This window comes from Myiozetetes cayanensis, unplaced genomic scaffold (genome assembly GCF_022539395.1).
Source record: "Myiozetetes cayanensis isolate MyiCay16 unplaced genomic scaffold, myiCay2020 scf24, whole genome shotgun sequence".
NCBI classification, from domain to species: domain Eukaryota; kingdom Metazoa; phylum Chordata; class Aves; order Passeriformes; family Tyrannidae; genus Myiozetetes; species Myiozetetes cayanensis.
The window spans coordinates 231719-245052 of NW_026087456.1; the positions used below are offsets into that span (position 1 = coordinate 231719).

Here is a 13334-nt window from a genome sequence, read left to right on the forward strand (position 1 = left end):
ACTAGCTGGATTATCTGTAAGGCTCTACTTGTTCTGAAACCACTATTGATTAAATGCTGAGATGAAATTTTTTTTTAGAAGCTGTCACTGGAACATGCTTAGGCTGCACTTGCTGTCAGCTTAACAGTCATGTTTCTGTGTCTTCCTCTAAATTCCTCTCCCAGCTGGGCTCTTTCATATCTTAGCATTAAAATAGTTTCTTCCTAATTAGACAGATCTCTGTCATGATAATCATCTTGAGAACGTATGCTGTATTTTCATACCGCGTATCTTTTCACAGACCAGGCCTGCGCTTTATAATTTTTCAAAATCATAACTCACTGAATAGATCCTTTGCCAAGCAATCATCTCCAGTAACTAGTAATTAGTGTCCTGTCAGCTGATATCGGTAGGCATTAGTGTTCAACTGCTGGCATCAGCAAGTTCATCTTACATCATTTAGAATTCTGATATGTTTGATTCTTTCCAAATTCCAGTTGTGAAGATAGTTTTTTAAAGCTGATGTGCAGACAGGGGAAAATAAAGCATACAGCAAATATACACATTTGTGCATGTGAAGCAAATTACTACAGAAGAGGTGAGTGTTTTTAATTTTGTGGTCATAAATGTAAGTGCACACCTTGATCATGACTGAGTTCGTGCTTCTGACTACAGAACAGAGTTGTTTGGTCAAGGTTGTGAAGAACATCTGCTTTAATGACAGTAATCAGTAGTTAGAATGAAACTGAGATCTCTCCATTTCTCACACTGCCCAGGCTATAATCTGAGGGATTTTTTCCTGTTTTTATTTATTCAGACTCAGAGGCTTAACAGAAGTGTTGTCCTTCACAAAAATTGAATTTGAATAGTTCACTAAATGGCTCATTTTACTTTCGGCTTTCAGAAGCTGGTAATTGTTTTTGTAAGTGTCCTTAAAATAAATGATGCAAAAATGAACTGTGAAATCTTATCTCTATTATGCTGTTTTACAATTGTCACTCAGTACTTGTCTTTAAAAAGAAAAATGTCTTGTCAGAAAAAAAAAATTTAGTTAGCTCTTAGGTGCTGGATGACAGCTGTAAAATAACAGAGCGCAACTGCCCTTTTTTATGAAATGCTGATTCCATTGATTGTTTTTTAGATATAGGAGAAAATGCTTTATCTTTATAAAAAATTGTACTGTAGAATAATGCAGGAATAACCACAGTGCTGCTAAAATGAGTGGAGAAATAGATAAATATTTGCTGAGCTTTGTTTAAACCTCAGCCAATGAAAAAATATCTTTTAATCAGAATCAAATGTTTTTGAATGTATTCAGATGGAGGGGTTTTGGTAGGATTTTCTTTCTTTCTTTCTTTCTTTCTCTTTCTTTCTTTTTCTTTCTTTCTTTCTTTCTTTTCTTTCTTTCTCTTTCTTTCTTTTTCTTTCTTTCTTTTTCTTTCTTTTTCTTTTTCTTTCTTTCTTTTTCTTTCTTTCTTTCTCTTTCTTTTTCTTTTTCTTTCTTTCTTTTTCTTTCTTTCTTTTTCTTTCTTTTTCTTTTTCTTTCTTTCTTTTTCTTTCTTTCTTTTTTATTTTCTTTCTCTTTCTTTCTTTCTTTTTCTTTCTTTCTCTTTCTTTTTCTTTCTTTCTCTTTCTTTCTTTCTTTCTCTTTCTTTCTTTCTTTCTTTCTTTCTTTTCTTTCTTTTCTTTCTTTTATTTTCTTTCTTTCTTTTCTTTCTTTCTTTTACTTTTTTCCCTTCCTTTCATTTCCTTCTTTCTGTCTTGAGGTTTTATTTCCATAAAACTGGTGATTGATCTGTTTGCAAAACTTCTAACATTAAGCACCAGTTACTCCAAAACATTTTACTCAAAACATCACCCCTGAGCTGTGCAGCCTTGCAGAACCAGGTATGTAGCTGAGAGATGAAAAATTCCTAAATATTTAATAGGCTGGAATTAAATTCTATAGCAATACAGCATACACTTAAAAATTGCCACGCTGACAGCTGCCAAAGTGACATACTGAAAGTTGTGTTCGTGTGACTCCACATAGATTGAAAAATCGTGTTTATCGTAGTCGTGGGAAAAGAAGACAACTTCTGTAAAAGGCACCGAAAAGCAGCCTGTAAGAAAATCACTGCTTTTACATGTATTTCTGACCCTATGAGTATAAGAAACGTTTCTTTTTTGGGATTTGAGTGCTGTGCGGGTCTGCCCATCCTTTGGAGTCAGGCTGCAGCACACAAGCTGGCGGGCTGCAGGGGGCACTGCGGAGGAATCTAAAAAGTACTTGTTCGAACTTAAACCTAGTTCATAGCCGGCTCCCTCTCTGGCCTGATGACACTTTCCGTTTCAATTAAAAAATCAATCAATCAATAATAATAATTTTTAAAAAAATCCGAACAAAAACCCAAGACACCCACCCTCCTCCTTCTCCGCCCTCTTATATTAAGTCTTATAATAGTCTTAACTATTTAATTCAGTAGTTACTGGAGAGCTTACATCACATCCCCGGTTCCAAATTAACAGAGGCAAGGATCTCTGTAATTGACACAGGATTTGCGGTTTCCCCGCGCTCTTACGCTGCTTCTGAGCAGAGCTGTCATTTTTCCTTGTTTGTTTTGTTTGTTTGTGGTTTTTTTTCTTTTTTCTTTGGTTTTTTTTTTTGGGGGTGGGGGGTTTTTTTGTTTGTTTTGTGGGGGTTTTTTGATTTTTTTTTTTTTGTGATAAAGTAGTTATCCGTGATCATGAAGAGCATAAGTAGCTTCACTGCGGTTCTCAGTGATACCACAGAAAAGTTTTCTCGGGGGTAGGGGGGAAGACATGTTTGTTTGCCCAAATGCGGGAAAGGTACTAATTGCTAATTTTATTTGTCCATTGTTGTGGTCCATCTCAATGTGGTCAGGAATTGTGGCAAGAGGCGTGAAATCATCCCCAAATTTCATACTGCTGAGCACTCAAAGAAGACAAAGACAGTTCTTTACCGCTGTGAGTAGCTTAGAAATAGTATCCTATGCTAATCTGCAATGGCAGAAATGAAGATGGTTTAAATCAGATCTCATGACTAATGCATGAGTTCCCAATTTTCTTTATTTCCAGCTGCATGTTAGAGAACAAGGGTGTCTCTCTGAGCTAATTCTGTTCTATATAGGTGTATTAGGGGAAAAAAAAAAAAATGGAAGTGCATCTCTCACAGAAAATAATCAATGACAGCTGTGCGTGCAATAGCTTTGTCTGCAAAACGCTTTTAAAAACTAGGTTTCCCGGGATGTTATTCTTGATCCATTGATCACCCGCCGCTCTATGTGGAGGCAGCTCGGGGAAAAAAAAAAAAAAAAAGAAACCCACACCAAAAACGTTCCTACCCCAACGTGTCATGTTTCTTCTGTTGTCTAAAATAGAAAGTTCAGCCCCGTGCCGGGGAGGCGCAGGGCTCCGCGCTCCGCTCCCCATTCATTATGCAACAGTTGACACAGGAGGGGAAACGCGGCACACGCCGCTCCGGGCGCGGGGGTTCAGCCCAGCCCAGCCCAGCCCAGCCCAGCCCAGCCCGCCGGGTCCCCCCGCGCTGCTCCCGCCGCTCCCCGCCCGGGGCTCGGCACCGCCGCCGCCGGGCCCCGTGTGCCGGCCGGGGCCGGGGTTGGGGTCGGGGTAGCGGCCGCCCCCACGGTGCGGGGAGGGTGCGGGGAGGCCGCGGGGCGACCCAGGGCCGGCAGGTGCTGTGTGGGCCCCGCTCCGGCCCCGCCGCCGCCGCCGCCGCCGGGCGTGAGCGCTGCGGGGTAAGAAGCGCCATGTCCGCTCCTGCTGGGCGACGTCCGTGCCGGGTTTTGCACCTTGTCCCCGGGTCTGCCTCACGGCCCGGAGGAGCCGCCGCCGCCGCTGCGGTGTTTACTGAGCGCTCCTGCCCTGGTATCACTCCGCTCGCATGGAGGAGGAGGAGGTGGAGGAGGAGAGCATTTGATCATTGTGATGGTGGCAGGAGGAGCAGCAGCCAGCACGGCAGAGCAAAGCGCTAGGCTGTATCAGCTCGGCGTTTGGCAGAGACTTCAGAGCTCTACTTTTTTTTTTCTTCTTCTTCTTTCTTTTTTTTTTTTTTCCTCTCTCCAGCTCGGCCCGGATTGTTCATGTGCTTACTTCCCCCAGCCCGAGGATTTGCTATTTAGGTTCCTGTTGAAATGCAACTGAGCAGCCAAAGTACTTTGCGAACACGGTGCGGCATAAACACCAAAACTTTTTTCTAGAAGGAAAATACAATAAGCAAGCGGCTGTGCCTGTCTTTTGATGCCGGGCAGTGCGAGTGAGTGTGCCGTGGGTGCCCAGCGTGTGCCTGTGCTTGGATGTGTGTGTGTGAACGTGCGTGTGAACGGGTGTGCATGTGTGTGTGTGTGCATGTGGAGGGGCGCGTGTGTTTCTCCTTATCCATGGGGAGAGAAGGCTTTTGGCAAAATCTCCGGAAATCTCACGGAATCTGTTTTGAAATAATGGATTATAAAAAAGAAAGAGGAGGAAAGGAACTGGTCTGATATCTCCTGGAGTTTGCTAACCCGAATTGCTGCTGCTTAGTTTGTTGTGCTTTCTGTGTGTGTGTGCTTGTTGGTTGTGTTGCTGGTGATAACCTTTTAGCACCTTCTCTCTTTATTTCCCTCCCCCCTTCCCTCTCTCTTTTTAATGTTTTGGAGCTTCTCGAGAGGGATTGGCTGGGGGGGAAAGAGAAACATTTGCTTGGGATCGCTGTTTCCCTGATACATGATGGTGCCCCCTTCCCCCCCCTCCCCGGTTCTCTAAAAAGTATCCCATCAGGACCCTAGAGGAGACTGTGTGTGTGTGTGTGAAGTGTAGGATAAAAAGTTCTTCCAAAATAGTGTGCACGGGGAAGAGGATGGGGGATTTTGCAGCCCCCGCTGCCGCCGCGAATGGCAGCAGTATCTGCATCAACAATAACCTGAACAGCAGCCTCAGCGGGGCCGGCGGGGCCGGTATCGGGGTTAACAGCACTCCCCACGGCCCTCCTGCCGCTGCTCCCGGTAACAATAACGCTAATAGCGGCGGCATTCCCAAGCACAGCACGGTGGTGGAGCGGCTGAGGCAGCGCATCGAGGGCTGCCGGCGGCACCATGTCAACTGCGAGAGCAGGTACCAGCAAGCCCAGGCGGAGCAGCTGGAGCTGGAGCGCAGGGACACGGTGAGCCTCTACCAGCGGACCCTGGAGCAGAGGGCCAAGAAAACGGGCACCGGCGGCGGCAGCAAGCAGCAGCACCAGAGCAAACAGCAGCAAGATGCCGAGTCCGCCACGGCGGAGCAGAGGAACCACACGCTGATCATGGTAAGGGGCATGCGGGCCCGGGGGGCGGAGGGGTGGCCGTCCGCATCGCTCTCCGGGATGAGCTGGAGGTCGCCCTCCGTGGCTTTTCAGAGGGGGACGGGGCTCGGCTCAACTTTGGCGGTGACAGGGTCGCTGGTGGGACGGGGGGCTGCCGGAGCGCTTCGCAACTTCGCACGGGCTGGGGAGCGGACAAACTTTTTCCCCCGTCCCTTTCGGAACGGTGGAGCTGCCCTGGGTTTAGGGGAAGGAGCGGTGCCGGGCGTGCGCCGCGGTCTGCCCAGAGCCGGGGAAGGGTTTTGTGTATGTGTGCGTGCGTGCGTGTTTCGCCACAGCTTTTCCGCGCGTGGGGCTGGTCGCCTTTTAAATCCCGCCGCGGAGGAAGGCGGAAGGTTGGCTCCGCGGGCTGTGCTGGCGGCAGGAGGAAAAGTTGGGCAGCTTTCTCGCCTGGGCTGCCCCGGCGTGCAGCAACCCGGCTCCCCACGCGAGCTGAATCGCTTCCCAAAGTTTCCTTGGGCTTTAAGGAGCTTAGCGAGCAGCGGAGGCGGGGAGGGGTAGGGGGGAAAGGGGGCGGGGGCTGAGCCGGTAGGAGCGTAGCGGCAAGTAGGAAGCGGAGTTTCCCACTCCCAGGCTGCATGATGATGAATAATAAGAGGAGGTGCGGGGGGAGCCGGGCCTCGCGCTCCGGCAGAGCCTTATTTATAGCAGGTCGCGGCCGCCAGTCGTTCTGGTGGGGGGAAAGGGGGGGCTGATGGTGTTCGTCCCGGCCGGTGGGGGCAGGCGGGCGGCTGTGCCTTGCGGGGGACACGCGTGTGTGTCCTGACGTGTCCCCGCGCCGGGGCGGGGGTGCCCTGCTCTCGGGGGCGGGCACGGGGCAGCCGGGTCCCCGCCGTCTGCCGGGCGCACAATGGGTGGCGGAGAGCGGCGGGGAGGGAGGGAGGGAGGGAGGAGGAGGGGAGGTGCGATGGCAGCGTGTGGTTTACAAGCCTCGCACGTCCCTCCCTCTCGCCTTCCCCCGCTGCTCGGGAAGGCGCGGCCGTGCAGGAGGGTCCGGCGGGGCTGCAGCTGCCGCCGGCCTCCGCCGGGGGGGTCTCAGTGACAAAGCGGCGGGGAGGCGGGCCGGCCCGGCGGCGGCCCTTCCTCCCGTCCGTCCCCCCTGTATGGGAGAGGAGGGAGACGTGTGTTTCTCCGGGGTCGTGCCGAGCCCGCCCAGCCCCGGCCGCAGCGCCGGACAGCTCCTCCCCTGCGGGACGCCCGGCGGGCAGCTCCCTTCCCGCTGCCCCGCGCCGTCCTGCTGGGCGCTCTGCCTGCCCCCAGCCCCGCTTCCTCACGGAGGGGGTGGGACACAGGAGGTGGGGATCGCTTCGCCAGCGGCAAACAAAAGCTCATCGCTGAGCGCTGCCCCCGCCTCCCCACCCGGCCTCCTCGGGAGCGCAGCCCCCGCCGCCCGGCGCATCTCCTGGCGAGAAGGGGAGCGGGACAGGGAGGGGAGCCCGGGCAGGGGCCGCACAAAGCGGCGGGGGTGACGGAATGTGTGTGTTGTGTGTGCGCTTCGCAAACAGGAAGCAGAACAACCCCACTGACATCTTGTTGCTTCCTCAATGTTAGCCAGCGAGGCACAACCATGTTTCTCTTCTTCCTGGCGCCTTTCCGCAGGACCGAGGGGTTTTAGGTACACCCCGAACGCGGTGCTGCCGCACCACGGTTCTTTGCCTTGCCGTGCACTTACTCCCGGAGCTGTAACCGAGTCACTCACCAAACCCCACGAACAGGGACTATCTTTTCGTCAGCCAAACTGTCCTCAAATGCCTTTTCACATCCCGTCTCGTTTCCACAAGATGCAGGAAAGAGGCTGGAGCCTCAGGAGACATTCTCAGAATGACTTCTCTCCAGGGCAGCGTTGTGGTGCACTGTGTCCCAATCTAGCTGCAGAGCAGCTTCTGGGCCCTAGCTAGTAGTGGGTTGTCCTTTCCCCTTCTTCCCGAACCCCTGAAGCATTAGTCAGGATTTTCAGTCGAGCAGCTCGTTTGCTGGCCCTCCCTTGAAGATGTGGAACAGACACACAAAGCCAAGCTACAACGTGAAAGTTGTGGAAACAGAGTAACAAAAGGAGGAAATGCAGTTTCGGCTCTCACTGTTGCTAGATTGTCTAAGGTTGGGACACTTGAAGAGCTAAGAGTAGCCTGATTAAAGAGCAACTTGCCATGAAATTCACAGTAACTGAATTCCTGTGCTGTGATCTTCGTGTTATTTAAATGTACTCAATGTGCACTATGCGTTTAATCTTAAAAAAGATAAATTCTGCTACCTTATTAAACAAAAAGGCCCATTTCCGTCTTTTTTTTTTTTTTTTTAAGAAGGTGCACAGACGTTGCCAAAAAAATCAGAAACATCATCTGCTTTGTTTCACTTGTAAAGGGTTAATGACAATTTTGGACTAATGTCTAAGAGCATTAGGGAACATCCATGGGCACAAGAAAGTAACACTTTAAATCAGAGAAATTGCTCCTTTTAAAGCAGTTGAAAAGTAGTTTCTTTGAGGCATTTATGCTTTTTTATAATAAAACCAAAAGAAAAACCCCAAACTTACTAATTTCTAGCAATCATAATAGTGTGGTGAGTTTCACTGTTTATGTGCATCATAATTTTAATTAGCAAAACAGTTCAATTTTATTTAACTTTTTTTTTTTTCCCCCAGTAAACTACAGTTTAGTAAACTGTAAACTACACTTCGGGGTTTTCTCCCTGTCTTTATTCTCTGGTAAATTCCAGTTAAGAGATTTACAGTGATAACTGTAAACTGGAACAATCATATGCATCTGCTACTGCTTTATTCTTCACACAAAATCATTATTAAATTCTTCCCTCAGATTATTAAACTACACCATTTGGAAATGAAGCTGTCATGATTAAATGACAACAAATGCAATGAGGACAGCAAGGAATATATTTCTCAATTCTTTTTTTTTTTTTTTTTTTAATCAAGAAAAATCAGAAGAAAGTTGGGGTTGTGTGTGGGGGGGGGTGTGTCCTTCCCTCTCCAAACTGAGAGATGCTGAGAAGGGAGGGAAGATGTGTGCTGATTTCAGGCAGCCAGTCACCCAACAAACCCTCCCAGAAGCTGGTGCTGATACACGTGCTGAGTGTCCTTCAGTGAGCAGGGGAAAAAAAACATCTTTAGAAGATGATTACTTAAAGGCATGCACTCTGATTTTCTTCACTGGATGGAGTACAAGTGATCCAGTTTGTACAATGCTTCTTGTTGCCACCCCCTCAGTTTGCACCCTCCCTCCCTGAGTTCATGAAAGGGATTATGCAGTTTCCACTGTTTAGGACTCTATGTCAACTAACAGGCAGTTATCAATGGGAGTCTTTTTTCAAAACGGGGTGTAGGAGCATAGGCTTGGCTGTATTTCATGAATTGCTGTTCTACTCTGAATCTGTGTCTCCTTATAGACCAAGTTTTCACTTGCTGAATTTTTAAATATCTGGATTTATAACTATTTCAGCCTTTTCTACTTGAGGAGAACAGTGGGTTGCAGAACTAGTTTTCTCCCATACATTGACTGGGGTATGCACAAGAATTAAAATTGTTTATAAATGTCTGTAAGGACCTCCACCCCAGTTCAACCTGTCAAAAACCAAAGTTGTTTTCTGTGCTTTTGAGTTGAATTATTAAAATTCTGTAGCAGTCTGGTTTTCAAAGGAAGTATTGGAAAAATTTGCAGTCCATCCAAAACTCTGCTGCTCATCTTCAGACTGGTTCCAGGAAATATCAACACGTCATTTCAGTTCTTTGGTTCTTTGTGAGCTAATCTGCTTTCTTGTTTCCTCCTTTCAGTGCAAGAGTCTTCTGATTCTGTATCCATGCTATTGTGTGGAGTTCAAAGACTCTGTGTGTATATACATACATTATATTTAGAATAAATAATAAATAATGCATATTCAGTATATAGTAGCCAAATGTATAATAAATATTGCAAGTTATATCACCTCTGTTTCTTATCCCCGTGACTGTTGTTTTTAGTGTGCATTTTTTGTCCCGTGAACACTACATATGTAATTACCACATTGACCTTCTAATGCACATTTGTTTGCACCTGAGCTTTCTCATGAAGTATAAAGGGGCTGGAGCTACTTCTTCCTGTTTTAAAGCCTTTCAGGGCTTTATTTAGCATCATTATATGTTTGATAGCTACTGTCATGGTGACTGTTTCTAAACCTAAAACCAGTCCTCAGGAAATTGAGTTTTAAAACACTGTAAACATAAAATGTTATTTAGATCAGAGAAATTAGTGACAGAGGTCAAATGACGTATTAGGTCATCTTTTCTGCTCCCCTGCCAAAGCATACTATGCCAGTCCAGAATTAGTTTAAAGTTACAGAAAACACGGCTGGAAAATACGGTATTTTCCAGTACTGCTCTTTACCCATTCTGGGCTAATTCACTGCCTCCTGGAAGTTAATGATCACATTACCCTTCTACCTGAGGGAAGGGAGATGGGCAGGCCACTCCTTTCAGCTTTCTCTGTGCAAGAATAAAATGACATATCCAGAATTACAGAAATCTAGTTATATGTCTTCCTTGTTGGCAAATATTCCACCACAGAAAAGCAGTTCCTCCCTCCCCCTCAGTCTCTCCTTTTTGCCCTTTTTGTTGAAAAAGGTTTCCAGAGTGAAAAGTGTATCATCTTCATTTGTCTTAGTGATTCATGGATAATGTCTGTAATGAAATGGAGTGCTGAAGAATGCTGACAGGCTTGTGAGTAGTTTTTTAAAGTTTACACCTGCTGTATTTAATATGTACTTGTGTGTATGTTCATAAACCTATGCACATTTATTGTGTTCTTTCTCGTGTAATATTGCTATTTAACTTATTTTATAGGTGCTTAGGAGTTCATCAGTTACACTATAGTGTATATAGTTTACTTCTCTGGCATTGCAAAAATGAAAAATAAAGCTAATTATTTAGATGTTTTATTTTCCACAAGAGGTCAAATACTGTAGCCCTTACTCACGCCCGATGACTAAGTAGGATTAAGCATCTCTTTAGTTAATAAACTGTGTCTGATCTTACTCATACTGAGGTAAAGTCAGTAGTAAATGCAAAACTGGGATGATACCAGAATTAAATCCCAGGCCAGCAATGCTCCTTCTCTTTCATAAGCATCATAGAAGGAGTCATTGTGTAACCCTTTTTAATTTTCCTCTTCCTATATGGGTGGATCTCTATGTCTTTCTTACTCCACAGCCTCTCCCATTTCTCTTCTCCTTTTCATACCAACTCACGCTTGATGCTCCTGTGTGATTACTGTCCTTTAGGACAAGGAGTTTTTGTGCTGACCTCCTTTTGCAGCTAGTCAGCACAATAGGTTTCAGTTTAGCAAACTGAAAGGAATGAAGAGAGTCTTCACTTCAAGCACTGCTAGCCTCTGATGACCTTTATAGGCTCTGATAGAAAGTGTGTCCCTTTAAAAGATAGTGGGTTGGGTTATTATGAACTGCAGCTGGAGCAGGGCAAGTTGTGTTTTGACATAGGGTAGCCAGTCATAGTGAAATCTAAGGTTTACATTGACCAAATAGCATCCCTTTGCTTCACTCAAGTGAAGTTCTAGGCAGTGTCAAGTTCAGGGAGAACAACTCTGATTGGAACACATCCAAAAATCATTCTGCCAGCACAGAGCCAAAAATATTAATATGTGATTGTGTTAGGACAATTGGTTGCATTTAGATTAACCTCAATTTACAGTAACTTGACCTAAAGCTTAAGGCTTCACAAGTGGCTCCAGCTGGTGTAAACCCGAGCTGCACCACTGAGGGAGTCTTGTTTTTCATATCACTGTTAGGGGCCACATTTTCTGCCTGCCTTTGCTAAGGGTGGCCCTTGCTCATGTACCCCCACTGTCAGCTGGCTCTCCAAGAAAGTAGGAAGGGCAGACACATTACTTCCTTTTCTTCTGGGTTAGTTTTTAGCTGGATCAGATCCATCATTTGTTTGGCTGTCCCTCCCGTGGGCAGCACAGTCTTACAACATCCTAATCCTCTTGTGAAACTTCACCCTTATCCCAGGATAAACATCTGGGACCTATTAGTTCAAACATGCTCACCTGGTAGCCTACACTGAACCTCAGCTAAGTTACACCTGCTGTACATGATTCTGTTGCTGAGCACAGACACTGAAACAGGGAAGGCTGTATGTAGCAAAGGATACAGAGTTCATTTTTACCTAAACACTTGCGTGTATATGACAGTTGGTTGCATATGTATAATTCATGTGAGATGTGCTTGGATTAGCAGAGGTTTAAGGACAGGTCTGACAGCGAGTAACTGCTGACTGGAATCCTTCAAGTGTGTTGTTTTGTGAATTGAAATGTGAGGTACAATGTCTGACTGACGTTACGGACCTTTAATCAGTTTTCCAGCCTGGGATCTCACAGGTTGTTCAGATAAGCAACATACTTGTACATTCAGTGGGAATTTGGGAGCCTTAAGAGTTTGAAATATTTATTTTCCTAGTTTGCCTGAGCTGGTGAATCACAAAACCATATAACTTTGATTGCTCTTTTGCTTCCCCCTCACACACTTTAGTTTCACAATGTTTGCAGCTCAAAAGTCACCACCAAAGGCTCCTGTTTGCTTTTTGAATACTTGAAACCCAGTTTTGTAGGGATTAAGAGAAAATGTCTTTTTAAACTTGCAGTAGTTAATAAGATTGCAGCTGCTGAAATTCTGTGCTTACAGGAAGGGGTTGAACTGCCTTCTTTCAAGACTTCCCTCTTTCATATTGATTTTGTTTCCCACCACATACTGTTAAAGTTGGCGAGGAGATAAGAACGCTTTAATCTTCCAGTTGACCTGAGAGAAGAGAGAAGTGTGTCCACCCATAGGAACTTTGCATTTTGTATATGTTTCTGAAGCTGCTGAAGCTAATGCTGCAGTGCTGTTGGTAGCACAGATGATCTATTGCTGCTTGCTTGCTGTCAGTTCTGCATAACCACAGCATACACAGAGTAGGAAGGAGGTTTGAATTTATGACTTTCAGAATAGCTAAGCTAATAAACAGAAAGATCACAAGCTCAAGGATTTTTTTTTCTTGCTTTTTATCACTTTCTGTGAGGTTTTCATATAGGGCTCCGTAGTGTTTCTATAAGTTCTCAACTCTCATCAACTGAAGCCTGGTGGAGTTGTGTTTTCACTGATGGAAGGTGGGGTTGCTGGACTGTGCCTCTTCCCCTCCTCCCTTCTTCACACTTCAGTCTCCTCCCCACATTACTCTCACTGTATGCCATACAGGAGCATTTCAGGTTTAGTAAAACAATTCAACTTCATTTTCCTCTGGTCTTCAGATTCAGAGGAACAGCTGTTCAGTGCAGTAGTGAAGGTGTAGCTTTTCTGCATCATCTTCATGATGCTTTTGAAAATTTCAGGCCAATTCAGAAAGTCCTTGGATGTTGTGTACCTGGGAAAAGGGCAGAGAATTGGTCCTTAACCTTCCTCTGGCCCTGGTCAGTGTCACAACAAGAAGCCAATATGCCTGTGTGCATGTACTTATACACTGGTTTTTAAACTGCTCTTCAAGACAAAGTGAAAGAATTCATGATCAGTTTTGACGGTGAAAGGGGATGTAATAGTCCAGTAAGTTTGAGAATCACTGATACACTTCCATTTTCTATATTTTCCTCCTTTTCCTCTTTCCTTTACTCATATCTAATCTCCCATGATATTTTGGCACTTCTACATTGTGTTTAATCTACAGGAGGAAGGGAGGTGTCTATGGCAAACAAGATGCTAGAAGAGTTCTGGAAAGATGGGAGTTTTTTAAAAATGTAAGATAATTCCTTACATTGAGGAGACTAGACCAGCACTTTACAAAAAGAGAAACTCTTGCACTTCCTACCACTTCTGTTTGTGCAGCATATTGTGTTTCAGACTCTAGTATTTGCAAAAATGACTTTAAATACGATTGCCTTAGCTGGCACCGGTTGCCTTTAGACTGCTAAAGGGATTGTTACGTTTCAGCTGTGATCTTTGCTGCTGTTCCTTTTTGTCTCTGAAG

The 13334-nt window shown here is 45.7% G+C and overlaps 1 protein-coding gene across 2 annotated transcripts in view; it reads left to right on the plus strand.

The window, feature by feature from the left end:
• Positions 1-3813: 3813 nt before the first annotated feature.
• Positions 3814-13334, plus strand: part of MAML3 (mastermind like transcriptional coactivator 3) — a 241262-nt gene continuing 231741 nt past the window's right edge. Inside the window, exon 1 of one of the 2 annotated variants that reach the window (XM_050320505.1) lies at positions 3814-5281. In XM_050320505.1, coding sequence (XP_050176462.1) covers positions 4838-5281 — 444 coding nt within the window. In that variant the 5' untranslated portion in view covers positions 3814-4837. The remainder of the gene's footprint in view (positions 5282-13334) is intronic. The other variant, XM_050320504.1, reaches the window with a different exon arrangement.